A 20,804-nucleotide genomic window follows, 5' to 3' on the forward strand; every position below is an offset into this window, starting at 1 on the left:
GTCTTTATTCCGTTAAGCTCACAATCATCTCTTCTGTCTCTGGATGATTGTCCTTTCTTTTTTCTCTCAGGTGTATAGCAGAAGTTCATTCTTCACATATTCAACCTTGTTGTGGCTGACAGTTGCTCCAGGTATTCACTGTGTGTTGCCATCTCACAGTTTTCAGACACACCGGTAATTAAGTCATCTTGAAGCCTTGAGAGTGCGACTATGGCGTACTGAGCTGAGACCAATCTGCCACTAATTGTCCCGAGTTTTAATTTCTAATGGAATAAAGGCCAGAGGGAATGACGCTTAACGAGACGCAGTTAATGTGTGCGCGCGCGCGTGTGTGTGTGTGTGACTGTGTGCTCTGTTTACTGTAACTGCTATTGCTCTAGTAAATAGAGGAACAAGAGTGAGAAAAGCAAGATGTTTCCTTTTGATTTTGTTGTCTCATTTTGTTGTTTATTCTACATAGCCCTCAGGATATCACTGTCAGTTCTGTGCTTTTACGTTTGCATGTGAGGAATGCTAAATGTGACATTATTGAGTGTGCTTTCACAGCAGAGGCTAAGATAGCCGCACAAGTTGAGGAGCGCCCTTCTTAGTAGCTGTAACAGTGGAGACCCCTTTAAAAGTGAGAAATGCTTTCTTGCCTTGGCATTCAAGTTATTGCTCAGAAAGCATGGGTGTGCATTGGAACTGGAAAGGTTGTTTACATAGCCTTGGGAGTGTTTGTGTCATGATTTAGATTCCAGGCATTTCAACATCCAAATAAATCAGTTTAGCCTTCTGAGGACGAGTAAACCTCCAAAAGAAGAAATGGGCCAGCTGTGTTTAAAACCTGTTAGGTGGGTTTATCTCTAAAGCGATCTTCTTTTCAGTTACAGGTGGAGGAAGTACCAGAACACTTGGTGATAAAGATATTCTATCTTTTATTTACAACTTAAGATTGCATTTACCACAATTCTATGTTTGTTCTATTTTAAATATGTTTCATATGGACGTTTATCCATTATATCCATGATTCTGATGACAGAACATGCCTCCAAATACAAAAACAGCCGTCATGTCCTGTCAGATTTTACACAAGTGAAAAGTCTGTCACCAACAACATCCAGAAATATACATCAGATCTGGCCCGAGGATGCATGCCTACATGATTATTTCATTTTCAAACACTTTGGTGACTTCACAGTAATTTTTCTACCTTATCGCTTTTTAGTGGGGTTTGCTTTTGCAACTGACTCAAGGCCCTTCCTCTTATTGTTTCAATATGTCTGAGCATTGTTTGAATGAGGTCAAGCATTACCGATCTGGCCTGGGGCCAGCTTGACTTCAGCTGATTTAATTGAATCTACGACATGAGTCAAACTCAAACAAGCAGAGACTGCTTTGCCATGACAGCCTCATTACTCCACATTAAGAAGTCATTTCACAATGCATTGTGACTTTGGGCTTTGACAAATGGTGAAAAGGGATGAAATCAAATAAGTGAGTACATTTTGGAGGACTACTCTTGAAATGCTCTGGCTGGAAATACGCCAGTACTGTACATATATTAGGAGAGAGCGCCCCAAAAAAGAGTCTCTCTGCTGTTTTGTATAAGTTAATGTGAATGCCTTCTGGGTTAAAGTGTTCCCATGTTTGCCATCTGCAGTAATGGAATGACATTCAATGCCATTTTCCCTCTTAAATTGAATTTTTGTCAAAGCGTTATGAATTCAACCTGCCTTGTCACTCAAGCCGCAGACATTGCTGAGAGGGGAGAAAATATGCGAATGAAACCTTTCACTGCAGATTTTACTGTTAGCTGTGAGCAGACCAAATAATGACGCCTTTATCACGTCTACGGCACAACAAACAAAGAAAGCTTTCTTGTGACATACCAGAAGATATGATATCAGGCAGTATAATGACATACATTATGTATATAACGCATACACAACATTCATAGCATCTCTGCAGTGTACTACTTACATTTCTGCATTTCATCATCTCGAACCTCGACTAAATTTCTCAATTAAGCATGCATTCTTTGAGAGCAATTGGCAGCTTGGCTAAAGCTTGTAGGGGGGGGGGGGGGGAAGAAAAAAAAGAAAAACATAGAGCAAGCTCAACATGCCAGGGCCTCCCTTCACAATAGGGAAGGAAATGTTGAGACTGCAAGGGCTGTGGAGTGGAGATATGGCAGTGTTTGCTTAGGGCTAGGTATCGGGCACAAAAACAAACATGGCTGCCCTTAATGAGTCTGTTTGCCTGCCAAAGGTAAAGACAGCTGTTGTCTCTTGCCACAATGGAACAGACCACAGTCCCACGGAGCACAGAGGAACACGCCGCGTCCCCATAGTAACACTCACCTTATGTTTACTCAAAAGTCAACTTATGAAGTCTTCTTTACAGATAAATAGTGAGTAAAATGTAAATGATGAGCCCATACGGCACTTTCATGAGGTCTGGCTGTGAAATGGAATGGTCTATTAAGTCATTAGGGCGGTAAAAGCGAATTTGCTTGTGGGAGTGTGAAACAGCTGTGCAGAGAGTTTAGGCTCGTTATAGCTCACAGTAGTAACGAGTGAGAGTTGGGAAAGTGTGACTTTCATTGTTTAATAAAGCAGAGCACATGTTATTGGACTGTTGAAAAGAGCCATGCTTTTTTAGTTTTTTTTGCATCTGTCTTTCAGGACTAGAGAAAATCTCTCAAAAATCTCTTCTGGTGTCAAGTGGCTTCTCAAAAAGACGCTAATGCAGGGATATAGGCAAAGTGGGGCATACTGAAACCTCAAAAAGCACTTTTCTCCCCTGTGAAAAAAATTAATACATTCTCGCTGTACCTGTCTAACTAAATCAGCACCGACAGCTTGCTGTACTCCAGGGCTAATTTTAGAATTAAGAACATGAGTGAGATGACTGCACAAGCATTTTGTTAAGAAAAGAGAAGCCACTGTGAACATTAAAGTTCCAACCGTCAATTGCATCACAGCTTCTGTTGAACCAAAGCCCTTCCAGCCCCCCACCACCACCACTTTCCTGGCATTGTTTGCTGTGAATGTTTTAGTCGCTGATTGGACGGCAGCTTTTTCCATTGTTACGCTGGCCCCCTGACAAAACCAATGACAATATCATAGATAAATAAAAGTGTTCAATACTATATGGGTAAGTATGATAAATTGACTTTTTTTTAAAGCTCAGCCAAGCTTGTTAGTCAACCTCAGGTACACATAACATTACAAGAACACAGGAAATAACTGAGAGGTAGCATACCTAAAAATAGTCATGCAAAAGGGTAATAACATAATAAAAAATAATTAGAAATTATGTTGTAGCATTAATATTTATGTCTGTATGTGTCAATATTACACCTGAGTTCTAAAATATGACAAATGCATATGTCTTTCCGAAATTTCAAGCTTTAAAAAAACATTATGAATAGACTTTCATCATTTAAGCAGGTTTAGATGAATTTCCATCTTAAGCAAGAGTTAACCTTGATGACTGGAAATCATATCCATGGTTTACATGTTCGCCATTTCCCAGAATGGTAGATTGCAGTTAATTACTCTACAATTATATTGTGGCCGCCAGATAACTGTCAATGACAGCTGAAAAGCACATTTCCTGTTTGACTGTTTCAAAGAAATGCAGCATAACTTAACCAAGGAAGTATTGTGACTAGGCTGAAAATGTACCTGACCACAAGTGGGTTGCTTCAAGTCCTGAGTAGTAACTATAAGTGACTGGCACTTTCTGCCCTACATATTTGCATGAATGCCCCACATTATTTGTGGCCTTTGGTGTTCTTTGCTCTGCAAGGCAATGCTATTGTATAGAACATGTAGTTTCAGGAGACCGTGGTGCTAGACATGTTATAGAACAGCTATAGTACCGTATCCGGCATTTGGTCATGAGGGCAAAATGAATTCACAGACAGTTGAGAAAATTTGAGAGCTTTTCTTCTACCAGCAACAAGTGCCAGAAATTACACTTAATTTTTATTTGGTTCTCCTTTCAAGGGGACTAAGGAAGCACTCAGAACTAAATGAATAATGAATGAAGTTCAAGAGTAAAAGAAATCCCACTGCTCTGCCTTACAGCTGCTATCAGTCTGTCTGCGGTGAATCGTTAAGACATATATTTTGCCGTTGCTTATTTTTCTGGAGCTCGTTTCAGGGTTTAGATCTGGGATATTTGGCGTTCTGGTTCTCTCCATGGCTAAAGTCTCCCCCTGTTTGTTTGCAGTGGTGTTGTTCAATTAAACTGCAGGTTTTTTTTTAAGAGATTTGGTTTTCAAGTGACTCCCCAGAGAGACAGCAAAGGAAATGGCTGAACACATCAGACACATTCGTCTTCTCTGCTTAGTTACTTTCTAGGGGGAAGATGGTGATACCTATTTCCTCTGCCTAATGTGTTTGCTTTACACCATATGCCAAGTGTCAACATCCAGCTTCTTGACAGTCATTTTTCATTTACAGCAACTAGCCAGGTTGAATAACCTAAGGCGTTGCACTGTTTTTGTGTTTCGCTTTTATCAGCCGCGTGTTTTTAAGGTAGCAAACTTCTAACATGGTTAAGGTTAAATGTGGTCTAGTCAGAGATTATTGCTTAATAGCCTTGGCTGGTTGTTGATTGAGAATAAAAAGCCAATTATCATAATAGGATATGGGACATAATGACAGAATTAAATGAGTGTGACAGACACACAATAGGCCTGCTCTGTCATCGCCTTAGCCCAGCACGCTTATTAGAATTAATCTGGCCTGATTAAAAATGCAAATGGCTCAAAGTCATTGATGGAGTTTACATGTTGTTTATAACATTTAAATGATTTAATTACATGGAAAATGAAATGGTGGGATGTGCGATTGATTTTTGTTCTTTCCTTTTTCTTTTTTTTTTGGTTGAATATTCTCTCATGCCAGGAAGAGAAGGTAATGATATTAGTGCTCTCTGTTTCTCTGTTTCTGTCTCCATCTCTGCCTTTCAGAAACTGCTGGTTTGGTTCATCGAACCAAGAAAAGCTGCTTTATTGTTATCACCGAAAACATTTTATCTTTGTCTTAGAAGCACCTACTATGTTGTGTGGGCAGAGACCTTCAAAAATTTAAAGTGTTTCCTCCTACAATGCATCATTTTAAAAGACCACTATATGATTTATAGCCAAGAAGTGACACGCATTCTTTTGTTTCCTGATGCTATTTTTTTTTAATAAACAGCAGTGTAGATTAGCCACCTGAGATCTTCAAAGACAGATTTTAATAGTCTAAAGGTGCAATGACATGCTGTACAGCCTGTGGCGACTTGTTAATGTACGTGGCATGCTTTGACATTTAAGTTTTGATTCCAGGAAGGTGTTTTCCCCCAAATAATTATTTGTAACATAACATGTAAAGACAGGAAACATACTAATTTATCCCAAAACCTTAGGATAAACACCTCTGTTTCTGTACAGTAATATGGTATGTGTTGATTGTGCAGTTATTCAAATTAATAGATTGTTTATCTCATGTACAATTTTGAGTGTGATAGAAAATTGAATGAACATGATCGGGCAATATTGAAAATTTGACAATAAAACACAAAGAAAAGGCAAATCGATGCCTGAGCATCATAACCTTTCCCTGCAAGTTTTCTTGACTAGTCTGGATGAGTAACACTAATTAAAAAAACTGATTTATACAGCAAAATCCAAACGTTAGGCACAGCAGAAGGTCAACAGCTTGTCCCTTGAAGTGGATCATCAGCTGCTGTTTGGAAATACTTTAGATTTGTTGCAAGTGATGTCAACCGAGAGCAAATGACATGCAGAGTCCATAGGTCTTTGTGTGAACTGCAAAGCAACACATCTAACTCATTCAGCTACCTGAAGTTACACCACAAACTGTATAATGAATGCGTGCAAGGCCAAGAAAAACAATGCGGTGGTTGCTAAGGTGAATCATCAAACGTGAGCTGAGATGTTCATAAAAGCCTGTACAGCACGTCAGGGTATCGATCCATTTCAGAAATACCAAATGACCACTAACCATTCGCATGTGGCCAGAAATAAATTCTCAGAGAGCAACAAAGGCTTTGAGAAAATGGTCAACTGAATGGATGAAAGATATGTTATCCACGCATGCAGTTATTTTCTTAAAGTGGCTTTAGGGATAGCTCAGTAGGTAAAGTGGTCGCCCCATGATCGGAAGGTCGGCGGTTCGAATCCACTTAACGGCTACCCTGAGGTACCCCTGAGCAAGGTACCGTCCCTACACACTGCTCCCCGGGCGCCTGCTTAGTGGGCTGCCCACTGCTTCACTGAGTGAATGGGTCAAATGCAGAGAAAAACAAGTAATTTCCCCATGGGGATCAATAAAGTATCCATTATTATTATTATTATTATTAGAAGTTTTGCTCACGTCCATCATGCAGGTACACATGAAGGTGAATAAACAGGTTAACTTAGGCCTGACTAACACCTTATTTGTCTTTAAAGATTTATTTCTTAATTTAGCACAAGTAAAGGTGAAGGCGGTTGCCTGTTGATTTCTTGTTACGTTTTGGTGCAATTTTTTTCTTCCAAGATGCATCGGATTTTGTTGCATAAGGATTTAAAAAGCAACGTAGTGTTTACATGACACAATAAAAACACTTTTGTCAGTAGAAATCAGTGAATAACAAATAACCGTGATCTCAATATTGATAAGCTTGCAGTCCGGCTGTCAGGGTGTACATGTTGGAGTGTAAGCAGCAAGCCTGAAGGTAGCAAGCCTACCTTCTTGCCAGTAAAGGTTTCAGAAGACAGTATTTTCAGACTGTGTGCAGTTTGCACACTACCAGTACAGGTTAATAGTTTAGCGTACTTGAAATATGCTTGGTGTTTTTGCACCTTTCACTTGTGGTTAAAAAAACAACAGAAAAACCCTGCTAGCATGGGTTGGACGTCTTGTAGGGGAAGGAAATTGACTTTTTCTTTGCTGGTTTGGTTTTTGTTTTCTTTTTCAGACAGGTTACCTGAAACCAGGGTTTTTGTTGTTAATGTTGCGTTTTTTGTGTGTTTAAAAAAAAAAAATATATATATATATATATGCACTTGTCAGCCACAACATTAAAACCACCAACAGATGAAGTGAATACATTTTTTTTCTTGTGAAACACTGCGCCCTGGCATTCATGTGGATACTACTTTTGATCCGTACCACCCACCTAAAGTCAGGTTTTAACAGCACTGTTTAATCCTGACTTTAGACTTGGTTTAATCCCAGCCAAGGTGTCAGATCTCTCTTCCAATGGATCAAACCTCCACAGAATGCACCAGAAAAAAGAGTTGCATCCAACCTCCAACCACCATGCCCATATGGGTTAGAGTTGCTCTGTGAGGGGGGATCCTCTGAAAGCAACTTTTTTTTCTGTTTGGATGCAAATCACCTAAACCACTAAAAAGGCACATGGTTTTAACGTTGTGGCTGATTTGTGTACACGCCTTTACTGAGGGTTTTATTAGGGTATTTATAGTCATATCAATTCACAGCTGTTATGGAAAAGTTTTACTTGATTCAGTGTGTTTTTCTTCCAATAATAAAATTTCTGTGAGTGGGAAAGAAGGTTTTTTTTTTTAAATGTTATTCATATGAGGGGGCCACATGTTCAGTTTTGATGTTGATGGGTAGAGTTGTTTCCACAGCTCTGTTTCCCCACCGACCTTGCCAAATGTCATCAGCAATGCCGTTTTTGAATGCCTAATGTAGATGTCAACATTAAGCTGTAAGCAGATGTGAAGTTGTGAATTGTAGCTTCTTTTTTTTTCGTTTAAAGACTTTCCATAAGAAGACATACAGACCTAAAACTTCGTGTTGACAGAACAGGATCAATTCCAACTGTGTGTCCGAACATCAGCTCAGCGTGTTGAAATGGAAAGTATGCTATCGATCTGTGTGCATTAGAGCTCTACTGTAACACGAGCAGTGAGTGGCAGAACAAAAGAGGCACTGTGTGTGTCACACAAGAGGAGACGTGAAGTACAAAGAAGGCCGCTAACTTCAGGCTGTCTGTTGGCATTTCATTGTTTACCATCTTGAGTCTGACCGGTATATAACGTATATTTGTGTTTCGTGGAGGAAATTTAGTCGCTCACGTGCATCTGGATCTGATTTCGAATGGTTTGAACTTTAATTGCCTTGGAGAGAGAAAAGTTATTCAGGTGGGTGGTATCAAAATGCTTCAAAAAGTATGACATGATATGGGCTGACTTAAGAAAATACAGAAGAAAGCCAAAAAAAGACTGCTGTGATAAAGGTCAGGCAGCGCAGTTTACATCCTGAAAATCACATTAACAAACACCCCCTGCACGTTCACAGTTCGAAAAAGCTGCTCACCTAAATTCATTGCAACTTAAACGTTATTCACAGCATCAGTTATATTCTTTCGAAATGTTATCCCAAAGCGCATTTGTTGTTGGTGTCAAAGTCACCATTGCAGCCTGCTTGTCTAACAGCATACTGAAACCACGTGCCCATATGGATAAGAGCTACAGAAAACAGTCTCGCTGTAACTGATGCTCCTGTGATCTGAGCTGTCACAAAGTTTACGTTTGACTTTTTGGTGATCTCCTTTAACATAATGCAGACACAAAACAGCTTCATTCACCTGGTTTCAATTAGTTAAAAATCTACAGTATTTAAAAAACAAACACCCAGTTTCTCATAGTCACTTGCCTCCAAAAACAATGGATCAACCCTGAAAGGTTGTTGATGTAGCACTTTTCTCCTTGTGAGAGTAACACTGACCGTTGACCACTGCTTATTCGAATGAGACCATATCAACCAAATAACTGATGGGTCGACTCTTGAGACTGCAATTTCCAACAGTTTAGACACTTTGTACACTGTAAATGTCTACAAATCACTGGATATTGTGTATTTTGGGACATGGCTGTAATCTCCATGAGCTGGTCTCACTCATAACTGGATTGTCTCATAAGGCTGGGAGCCATACATCCTGTGTTGATATTTCTCCTCTTGCAACTCTCATAGGACCAGAACACAATTATTCCTTTGTGCCACGCAGTACAGTATATCACATGCTGCACATTTCTGCTAGAGGAAACACAGTGTTGTGTTGTTGCATATGGCAATATGATAAATAGGCCCATGCTTTAGACTATGAGGATAGAAGGTCCTCATAGTCTGAGCACAAGTGATTGGATTATATTGTAAACAAAGTGGGCTATACATTGTGTGATATAAATATTTTAATCCTAATCCTGAGACCGAAGGATTTAGGTTCTCTAGTACTTCCACGTCTGAGATCACGATCTTTAGCTGGAAAAGGGGAGTGCTCAATCCGGGTCAGGGAGGGAGGAGTTGCTTCTGCAAGTGGGGGAGTTTAAGTGTCTTGAGTGAGAGGAGTGGACAAATGGATTGGTGGTCTGTTGTGGTAAATAGAGAGCTGAGTGTGAAGGCAAAGTTATTTATTTACTAGTCAATCTACAGGCGTAACATCGCCTATGTCCACGAGCTCTGGGTACAGACTAAAAAATGAGATTTCGGATACAAGCGTTAAAAATGAGGTTCCTCCAAAGGATAGCTGGGCACTCCCTTAGAGGCATTCGGGTGGGTCTCAACGCAGAAACACTACACCTTCACACTAAAAGTAGCCAGCTGAGGTAGTTCATTTTTCTGGCTAGGGTGCCTGCTTGATGCCTCCTAGGTGAGGGGTTTTAAAGGCTTTCCTACTGGGAGTAGGCCTAGGGCAGACCCTGGACACACTGGAGAGATTATATCTCTCGGCTGATTTGGCCTCGGTGTCCCCACAGATGATGGAGGAGGACGAGGTAGGTCTGAACATCTTTGCCTAAACTGCTGCTTCCATGACCCAAACTCAGATAAACGATAGAAAAATGAATGTATGGCAAACAAATTGAGGATAAAGACCAATATTCCTGGTTTAACTGAACAGTCTAGCACAGCACAGAGGCGATTTTTCAAAATGAATAAACTATAGGGTGTGAAAGACAAAAAAGGCAGCAGTGCATTGGATGTGAAGACAAAGATCTGTGACCACATCTGAGAAGACAGAGAAACAGTCAGTGTCAGGGCCTTTGCAGTAACTGCACTGTTCAACTGTACCTACACACGATGACAGGAAACGTGGCGGTGACAAGGAAAACCCTGAGATGCCACATGGAGGGGTAAAAATAGGCCACTTGGCACGAGAGACGGTAAAAGAGGGGGAGGAGAAGAATCAGAAAGAGAGGAAAATTGGTGCACATTCTTCTTGTAGGGACTTTCTTCTGCAAGCCCAAGATAAGAAACTTAACTGTTGGCAAGTTGTTAGATCAATCTCATTTTTCGCTTGTTCCTTTTCAGAGAGAGAGAGGCAGAAAGAAAAAAAAGATTTTGTTTCCTCTAGTTAAACAACAAAGGAACATTGAGCAGTGCTCTGTTCTGACTTTACAGTCTACACCTCCTACACCTTCACTGTTCGAAAAGCTGCCCACTTAGACACATTACAGCCTCAAATATGTCATACATCTCACTTCTTAACAGTGTCAGTAATAGTCCTGCTAAATATTGACACAGGGAAAACCCACATTTCATGTTGGGTTCAACACTGCTTTTCACACTCAGGTCGATGACAGGGTTAGTCTGCAGTGATTCAATTGACACAAACATAGTTGCACACTGTACTAGAGCTTGACACTGGAAGAAAATAGCGTTGCTTTGTGAATTTAAAGATCCTTTAAGGGTAAAGTGACTATAAAGTGTACGATTTTACAAGAGTTTTTAATAAGGTCACCCAACAGCCACTTTCATTGTCTTGAATCGGCCCATTCAGAACTCTGCTCTATTATACGGTGCCGGCGACTTACAGATACACACAAGGTTGTCCTTTGGCTTCGGAGCAACGAACTCCTCAGGTTATGCTGGTACTGAGATCAGGCCACGCTTGTAAACGAGCCCTTGGCATAACATTTACATAGTCACTTTCAATGCAGAGGGTTGAAATTGCACAAGGGGATAATTCAGCTAAAACCCTGTCCTCCTAAACCTAAACTGCCCAAACCTAGCTGAGTAGTTTTTAGTGTTTAGTTAGAAATAGATGCAAAGTGGGAAAATAAAGCAAATCACTGAGTAAAAATAAAGTGAGCCTTTTGGGTGACTCTAACATCCTAGTGCAGATTTTTATCACTCTTTAAAAGAGGACCCTTATCTCCCAGTGTCTAATATTTCCACTCCAAGGACACCTTGTGTTTATCTGTTCAGCATCTGACAGAGCAGCAGTATTTGACGTCATGGGATAAGAACCAATGATTTTATAAAATCAACTTAGCAAGCACAGCAGTCCTTTAAAATGTGTTACATTAAATAGTAGATTGGAGATGACATTTGCTTCAGATAAACAACAGCTAAACTACTCGTAGGGGTAAATTTCCATAGGTATACGGGCAGACTGAGGGACAGACACGAAAACTGGAAAAAATGTGTTCAAATTGAGTCATCTGCGCACAGTTCATCTGCAACCTTTGACCAGCAGACGTTGCCAAGTGCAGGTGTGTCTACATTTCTACGAGTGGTCGCAGTGTGTACATGTGTCAGCTGAGCCTGTTCTCACTAGGCCGCTGTCTCTGATCGAAGTCGTAGGACCCGGTCATTCAGAGTCCGCTCTTGGCCTAGAGGAATGAAAAAGGATATCTCCTCGTGGCTGCTCCTCCTCTGCATATCTGCTCATTCATCTGGACTGTTCATTAAAGGGTAATTACCTGTAATTAGTGAATTATGTCGCTTTAATGAAGATGTTGAAAGCTGCTGGTGCCAGAAGGGTTGGCCTTAATTCTGAGTGATGTTCAAGATTAGCAGCAGACAGGAATTCAATAGCAGCACAGAGATTAATGAAATGCTAGCATGTTCTTGCCTGTGCCATAGGTGGCTTGTATTATGTTTATATTTCACATTAATTTTCAATTCCAGTGGCATCCACACCTGGCTCTAGAGGGCAAGTACATGTTGCAGACTAATAGGAACAACAATGATGAAGCTGTGTATCTAAGTACGTCTGTGTGTGGTGTCTATGAGAGCAACTGTAATGCTTTGCTCTAATGTGTGCTGTGCTGAGTGTATGTGTGTGTCTGTGTGTGTGTGTGTTCCCTGGCGGCGTGGTGAGTGTTTAATCTGGCCCGGTGGCGTGCCGTTGGCCCGGCTAATCACAGTGTGTCTGTAGGAGTGCGCTGAGCCAGGGGAGCACGCCGTCGCTAACAGCGCCTGACAGACTCATTAGAGAGACCTGGCACTGAGCTCGCAAGGCGCACGCACTCACACACACACACATTGAAACACTTTGAAACACACACAGTGGGAAAGGCACTCAGGCTCAACTGCACACACATCAGGCTAAATTCACACACTTACACACTTCTTTTTCTTTCTTTCTTTATTTTTGATGTTCTTACGCTCTCATTCATATAATTATCCATAGACAAGTGTGTGCTGTCTTTCTTTCACACACACACACACACACACACACACACACACACACACACACACACACACACACACACACACACACACACACACACACACACACACACACACGTTCTCAGTGCTCCACGTGTGAGACAAGGCAGGCAGTGACCCCTCGCAGTTGCAGCCCAAACACAAGCAAGAGCTGAGAGGGCATCTGGGAAAAGAGGAGGGAGGGGGAAATGGAGGGTGGGAAAAAAGCGAGAGGAGGCGGAGTAACCGAGTGAAGAGCAGATAAGGGAAGGGTTGGATGCAGCAGCGTTTTCTGTCATTCATGAGGTTTAGAAAGGCAAGTAACATTTTCAGAGGCTAATTATCTGCAATCAGATTACGTGCATCAAGTGAAAAGAATTTAGCGCTGTGTGAATATAGGCCACATTTATAGCTACTGTAGATCTCAGAAGGGTTAGATGTCTCGCCTCTCTTCTCTTCAGAGTGGGAAAGTTAAAGTAAAAAACATTAATTTTAAGACAGTGGGCAGAATGACATTTGGGGAAGTTTGACAAACTGCTTTGAAAAAAAATTACTCAAGACTTCCTTCCCTTGCGCGCACAGCGAGGTTAATTGTAGCTCAGCTGCAGCAGAGCCAAGTGGAAACATTAGGTTGAATAACAGGTGAATGCAAAACAGGTCAATACGTGGTTGAGTGTGGGCCTGCCAGCTGTTCCCTCCCTCCGCTCTGCCACCGCACATAGCGACACACATGCATTAACATGTTCATGGTTTGCGCATAAGAAACGATAGGGAGAAAAGACAAAAATGTAAACAAGCAACAAAAAAAAAGTAATCGATGTTTCTGTATTTATCTTTCAAATGAAATCAAGTGAAGCAATTGGAGTAAAGTAAATAATACAAATGCAGAGTCGCTGCATTAAAAATAAAACTGGGATTTTTCTTATTAACAAATAACAAAAGCAGACTAAACCCAACATGAATTCATTCTTCCAAGTCTTTGCTCAAAGTCAAATACAACTACGTCATCTCTGAGACTTGAAGTCCAAGCTACTGTGCGTGTGTGCCGTCATTTTCCACTGGTGGACCATTAGATAAATGCCGCTTTATTCCAGTGTTCGCTCTCTTCCTCTCCACTAAGTTCAGAAACCAAAAGTTGCTCCACATCGAATAAAACCGCGCAGTACGACCCCGACTTCCCCTTCAGTAAAAACAGGGATATAAAGCATAATGTAAACACATTAATGAACTGTGAAAAATGTGCTTACATTTGGAGAAATGCTAAATCATACTTTTGACACCTGATAACTCTCTGAGAGGAATGTCCTTCACGAAAGCAGACCCTAGTGTGTAACAAAAAAACTCCTGCCTTCTGTCTCTCTCTCTCCTGCTTGTATGTGTCAGTTCCTCTCACTTTCTCAGTAGCTGTTATCCTTCACTTTCATACACTGACATCCTTGTCTGGATTTTTAATCTGGCCTAGTAACAGACACGAGTTTTGCTGACAGTCTTGTTTCACCTAAAAGCCAAATAAAACTGTCTTTAATTTTCTCTACCACTCTACCGTATAACAGAGCAAATCTTCTCTCTCTCTCTCACACACACACACACACACACACACACACACACACACACACACACACACACACACACACACACACACACACACACACACACACACACACACACACACACAGAGTCTTCCTCAAGCACAAGGCTATGACATTGAGGGAATGTGATGTGATGTATTGTAGTGAATAATGTATTCTGCAAGGATTGTACAGAGCGCGTGGAGCAGATGGCAGCAGGTTGATCTCGATGTGTGTGTGAGTGTGTTTAATGATGGCAGCGTGTACATGTGTGATGTGTGTGTGTGTATGTGCGCACGTGTGTGTGTGTGCTCAAACAGAATGGGGGAGGAGGAAAAGGGCGGTAGGGAGGGAGAGTGGGGGTTGTTGCATATGTGTGTCTATGTGAGCCTCCTTTGTGAGATAAAACATGCAAATGGTGGATTATTTTAATGCAGTTTTTTTCTAGAGCCCTGAGCCTTAATCCCTAAAGCAGTTGAAATGAAAATTGTATATGTTTTCTTTCAAACTCTCTCGCTCCCTCCTTTTTTTTTGGTGTTTTTTTTTTTTGTTTTTATACATTTTTTTAATTCCCTGATAGGAATTTACAACTACCAGCTGTCTAGGAACAGGATCCTTTGCGCATTAATTTCTCTGACGTAGTTACAGCCAGAGACTTACAGCTGGAGAGCATGGAATTGACTAAAGCTAGTCAGGCCTGACCTGATCTGTTATATAGTGGAAATAACATGGGTGTGATTTTTCTCCGATCGTGCGGTGATAAAAATGTTGAATGCAATAATAGAGCATAACACGGTTTGTCACTCCACGTGAACAGATATAAAGCATGTGCTTTTATAAACACTTGCTAACACTTACATATACGTACGCCATTGCAACTGGTGTTTTAGATGGTGTCTGCTAGCCTGCTTTTCTGATATGTCGCTGCTAACAGCTAACATGCTTTTTTTTAGCATCACCCACACCACAGATGCAAAAACAGAGAAAAAGCCACGAACCTGGTTGTTGCAATTTCTCTGAAAATGTTTTTATCAATTAATCATTGCTATCCGGGGGAAGAGTTTTGCTGAAATATCAAAGCTGAATCAGAGCATACGAGACAGCAAGCAGAAAACAGCTTGACATTCTTGGCTCTTTAATTGTGGGGACAGTGAGCATAATTGAGTAAATGTATTTAAGTATTTGAGTGAGCTGATTCTGGCTCTCTGGGATGGTTGATATTGTACTTAGGAAGAATGTTGCCCAAGGCAATTCATTAGTGGTAAATAATTGAGAGGCTCGGATAGTGCTAAGGTGAAATGCCTGTTATTATTTCATGGAGTTTGTGTTCTTAGGGCTCTTCAGTTTAAGACTATTAAAAATGCACAAGCCTTCCCACAAATTACTCACTTGAAAGATTCACAATGGGTGCTAATGACTAACCATCCATCTTCCATTGTTTTCAAGCTCTGCGGAGCTGTGTCGCCGCATCATTATCAATTCTATTTCTGCTTTTGCTAAAGTTCTTTCATTTCTTAGACGCTGTTTTGTTACTCTTGTGCTTTTCACTCATTTAGTTTCAGGTAATTAAGGCACATCAACTGCAGCAGGATGCATGCAGAGACATTTTGTCTCTATCCCTAAATGGTAGCATCCTATAACCAATCAATAGATGGATGAAATTGAGCCATATGAACAGGCTATACACAGTTTAGGCAACTGCAGATTTGGAAAATAAACAAAATTGGCACAATTTCAGTGTTTCAGTGCATCTGCACCTATCTTTAGATGTGGTCGTGTGAATTTCACCTGTGCTCGTAGGAACTTGGTGTTCAGCTAAGTTTTTCTTTGCTGAAAGTTTTTCTGAAATGTTCCTTTGAAGCCGGCTGTTTTTTGGTTTTGTTTTTTTTTTACCCCTCTGTGTTATTTGTGTCTGTGCATACTTGAGAACCCATGGACTCTTATCTGGTAAAAATTGTCACCTTTGCGTGTTGGTTTTCTGGTGATGCAACTTAAAGGCCACTGAGGTTTTATTTAACATATTATACACCCACACATCACCACGTGACAACCAAGAAATGGTTGAGAATCTGAAGGCCTAATCAGTTATTCACAGAAGTCTGAGCTCTTTGCAGTAAGAGAATGATATGTATAGCCTTTGGTTTGTGGTCTGGACACGAAATACAATTGTCCCTTAATAAATCGGCTGTTTTATCTATTTGTATTTTATAGTGTTTAGCAAGTTGGTAAAACCTGTGGTTTAATGTTTCTTTTAGCTATATGAGCAGCGTAACTTTTTATGGGTTATGAATGAAGAAATAAATGCTCTTGACACGCTGGTAGATACGTTCACAGCCAGGCGAGGATGAATCCTCATAATACCAGATATATGTGAGTCCCAACGCTGCTAAATTTCTCCACTTTTTTTTTAAATTTCACATTATTTTGCATGTCAAAGTGGACCTGTTGCTTCACTTGCTGCCTCCATTCTGCTGTTGGTGTCCCTTCACCTATAGTATAGTACAGTACAAGTATGATCAAATGTAGGAATTTTAACAGCGACTTTTTGCCATATATTTTTATGCCTCTGATTTCTGATGCATAACGAGTCTTGCATCTTCCCAGTTCTTGATTGCATTAGCTGAGGCCATATTTCTAATGTAAATTACATTAGCTCACGTTCACAGTTGTTCATAACCCAGTTACAGCTGTGAGCTGTGTGCACTGTATGTGAAGAGAGTGTAAACTGCGCTCTTGCCACATTCCTTTGGTGCACCAAAACTTGTCTCGCTGCCAGCTTTCACTCCTCACTGTCTTGCCGGGGTTTTTGTGTACATGCTTGTCAGCGTGTGAAAGAGAGCAGGGAGGTTGGCATGGGGAGGAGGCGTGTTCGAGGTGGAGGGTATGTCAGCTCATTAACCTCCATTCTTCCCGTAGCACAGCGCTGCATGTCACTGTGTAATTCTCATGTCGTTACTCCTCCCCCTCCACGCGTGCGCGGCGTACTAGAGGAAGAGCAGGGCAACCGGAGAAAGGGAGAAGGAGAGAAAGGTTCACGACAGAGGGCGGGAGGGCTTGACATGTTCCCTTTACAAATGCCCTGCTTGTACCTTGCAATCTAAAGCCCTGTCGTCTCCTTTCCTTCTCTGCTTTTGTCTTCTCTTTCTCTTCTTTTTTTCCTGTTCGCTGTCTCTCTCTTTCTCTCGCTCTCTCTAACCACAGGCCCGGTACAGTGTGGGTGAGCGAGGGGTTAGGCTCCACACTGCCCCCTCTCCAGCCATCAATCCATCTAGGAAAAGACTACCCACTGCTGTGGTGAGATAGCCAAGCCCCCTTATTTTTTCCCTAGCCGGTTGATTTGGAAAAGTGTACCTCAAGGTTCTATCCTGGGCCCTGGTCAGTTCTGGAGGCTTTATGCTGAGATGAAATTGCTCTCCGTATTTATGTCGAGCTCCCTATGAGAACCTTCACATATATATTTTATACACAAATGTGTGAACACATATGTATCATTTATAGTGTCTCTATTCAAAGGCAACCATTTTACTGGAATCTATAAATCATGTCAGGAGTTTCTTAATTACGGTATGTGTGAAAACATGAAGAAGGTGCGAAATACGCCTCGGTAGTTGTTATGATCAAGTCACATGGTGATGTGTTATGTTATGATCAGGTCGCATCCAGAGAGACACATTAACTCTAAATAAAGTGCCTTTGACATGTTTAGAGTTTAACTTTACTTTTTATTTAAAGATCTCATGAGGCTCTTTATAACAAAAGCTGTCTTTTTGACAGAATATACCAAAGTTCTTTCTAACAGACCTTGTTTTTTTAATGCATAGCTTCATTTCATATGAAATGTTATCTGTTTACTTAACTCTGAGCTAATAAGTTGTTAGATATTGTTGCTGATAATCAATATTACTTCCCTATCTAGTCAAGTCAACGTGCTGTGTGTTAACCTGTCTATGTTGCGTTGCTTGTGCTATTCTAAAAGGTTGCTTGAAAGCGAACACAACACCACCTTATTGTCAGGTGTTCTCTTTGTATATTTGTTTTTTGTGCTAAATGTTTAAATCTGTGGCAACCACCATGAAAATAGATTGGTGCCTTTCCTACGCTCGTAATGATTTATTTTAGTCACTGACTGAACAGTCAAACTTTAGACTTTTTTTTTCTCCCTTTGCTCTTTATACTTCATTCTGTGCAGAGGCAAGAGAACAGTAGATCGCAATGAGATAACCAATTATATGCTAGAGGAAACCAGACTTTTTTTTTCCTGCAGCAGTTATCTGATGTTGTGGTGAGCAGAAGCAAAGGGCTGGGGTAATGTGACATTCACTCTGCCCTTTATCTTCTCTCATCACTGTTTACCCCAGTCAGTTAAAAGTGGCTTGTGCTCTGCATCCTCTCCTGCTGCCAGAGAAACCTCACTGACAAAGACTCACCTAGTGACATGCACATACTGTACGGACACGCATACTGTGCACACACATGCACAAACGTGCAAATACACATTCACACCACCACAGACAGCGAATGTCAGGTAGTCTGGTGGGATAACTACTTTCCTCTCGTTGTTAAGTATAGCAGTACAGTACTACAGCACCTGCTAGCTGCTAGTTGCATGTGATGCTGTTGTGCTTGATGCTAGGAAGGTGTTTCCCAGGACTGGTTAGCCGACAGGCCGTTGAAGGCTACCACAGTAAGCTGAGGGAGGCCGTGTGGGTGGCACCTTGGTCTGACATTTGAATTCTTCTGTTATACCTCTGCACATGCGCTTGCACGTGGCTCATTTCATGGCTGTGACCTCTTTTGCACTCTGATACATATACTGAACAGACAGACAGATACTAATCAAGGTTCATACAAGGGGTGGAAATCATTGAAAAGGATAAATGTTTAACGTATTGCTTTAAGGTTATTTTTCTCAAAACTGGTTGGAACTGCAGTTGAACTGCTTGCATAAGAAATCTATAAATACTAACCGCGTACTTTTCTAGATAGACAAATCATATAAATAACTTGTGAGAGCCTAAATAATTTTGTCTTTCAGCTAAAATGAAGACTGCTGGAGTTGGAACTGCCACTCCGAGTCTGAGCATGTTGTTACAGGTTGATCTGCCGGTCTTTTTCATGTTTACCCTCTGATGGAGCATTTAGTGGGACATGACAACGTGCTTGAAGTCGAAAAACAACTACTACACATCATGGTTGAAATAACGACCACATCTTTTAGTAGCTCCTGTAAAGTCTGCAAAAAAAAAATTCTTTTGTTTGTTTGTTTTTTTACAGGAGAGACCGCTAGCTTCTTCAGCAACTGAAAAGGATAGCAAGCATTAGTTAGCCAGGTAGTTGACTTGCTAACTGCTTGACTTGTTGTACACTCGTCGTCCCCCATAATACAGTTGTGGTTTACATACACTCATGATCAGGATGAACGTCCTGGTAATTTTTGGCTTTTAATGAGTTCTTGATGATTTCTAACTGTTCCTTTGATTGTACAGTACAGAATAATTGTGGACAGTATACATCTTTATTGACTATAAATTAGATTTTTTTTCTCAACCACAGAGGGTTAATGTATACATATAGCCCCCATACTATACGGCTAATTTTCCCAAGGCCCCAACCTCAACCCTGTTGAAGATTTGTAGACTGGGTCTGTGACAGGAAACCAACTAATTTAAATGAACTCTGCCAAGAAGAGCGGTCAAATTTCCAGTCGGAATTATGACAGAAGCTTGTTGATGTATACCAAAAGCATACGGTCGAGGTACAACTTGCTAAGGGACATTTGACCAAATATTAGTAGGGGTGTATATATGTATGTGAGCCTGCATGTATACTTGTAGAATTAAGAGAAAATCTAAAATGAGTTTGAACTTGTGCATGTCATTAAAGATGTGTACTGTACAATAATACCATTCTAGAAAAAGAAGAGTTCAAAGACATCATTCAAAGCCCAAAATTGCCATGACACTCATGCTCACAATGAGTGTATGCAAACCACAACGGTGCACAAACAAACCATACGTTGACCATGACGTTGACACAGTACAAACATGCTTCCTCGAACAAGGTGGTCCTTTGAGCGAATGCTTGCGGGTTTGTTTATAAAGAAAATCAGTTGGCTTTTGAGCTACAAACTTGCACCAAAGGACATAGTAAACAATAATACTCATGTAGACTGGGAAGTGAATTGATGCTGAGTAAGTACTAAGACTCAGAAAGTGCCTGGACAGTTGATTAAAAGAAGGATGGATCCATGCTTTCATGATCACACCAAATTCTGTGCCAACCACCGCTGGAGGCAACAAACCAGGCAATATTTGTCTACTCTTCTATTGTCAAATGGTCCGTGCAAATTGTAGCTACAGTTTCCTATTCTTAGGTGACCGTGTGGTCTTCTGCTGCTGTAGGCCATCTGCTTCAAAGTTGAGTAGGTTTCTGAAATAATCAGACCATGTTCAAAGTCACTTAAATCACCTTTCATCCCAATTCTGATGCTCAGTTTGAACTTCAGCTGGTCATTTTGACCACATCTACATGTCTAAATGCTTTGAGTTGCTGCCGTGTGATCGGCTGATAGGATATTTGTGTTAATGAGCAGTTGAACAGATGTAGTGGGTGAGTGTATGTAGCAACATTATCTCTATTTTGTTCTTCCTTGACTCCTGGAGGAATGATTTTCTCTGAAAGAAAGCACCACAGATGAGAGGCGTGAGAGAGAATAAGCAAAAAACCAAAACAATAAGAAAAATGTTTTTCTGAGAACTGACGCATTCTCAGATAAGCGTGAACTAAA

The 20,804-nt window shown here is 40.9% G+C and overlaps 1 protein-coding gene across 5 annotated transcripts in view; it reads left to right on the forward strand.

Annotated features, from left to right (window-relative positions):
- LOC308408080 (TOX high mobility group box family member 2-like) overlaps window positions 1-20,804 on the forward strand; it is an 81,885-nt gene that overhangs the window by 10,919 nt on the left and 50,162 nt on the right. For 3 of the 5 annotated variants that reach the window (XM_080900154.1, XM_080900155.1, XM_080900157.1), the window contains exon 2: window positions 17,219-17,311. The exons of the other annotated variants lie outside the window; for them this stretch is intronic. In XM_080900154.1, coding sequence (XP_080756280.1) covers window positions 17,219-17,311 — 93 coding nt within the window. The remainder of the gene's footprint in view (window positions 1-17,218; window positions 17,312-20,804) is intronic. 5 annotated transcript variants of the gene reach the window in all.

The sequence above is a fragment of the Rhamphochromis sp. 'chilingali' genome (assembly GCF_963969265.1).
Source record: "Rhamphochromis sp. 'chilingali' genome assembly, chromosome: 12".
In the NCBI taxonomy this organism is placed as follows: domain Eukaryota; kingdom Metazoa; phylum Chordata; class Actinopteri; order Cichliformes; family Cichlidae; genus Rhamphochromis; species Rhamphochromis sp. 'chilingali'.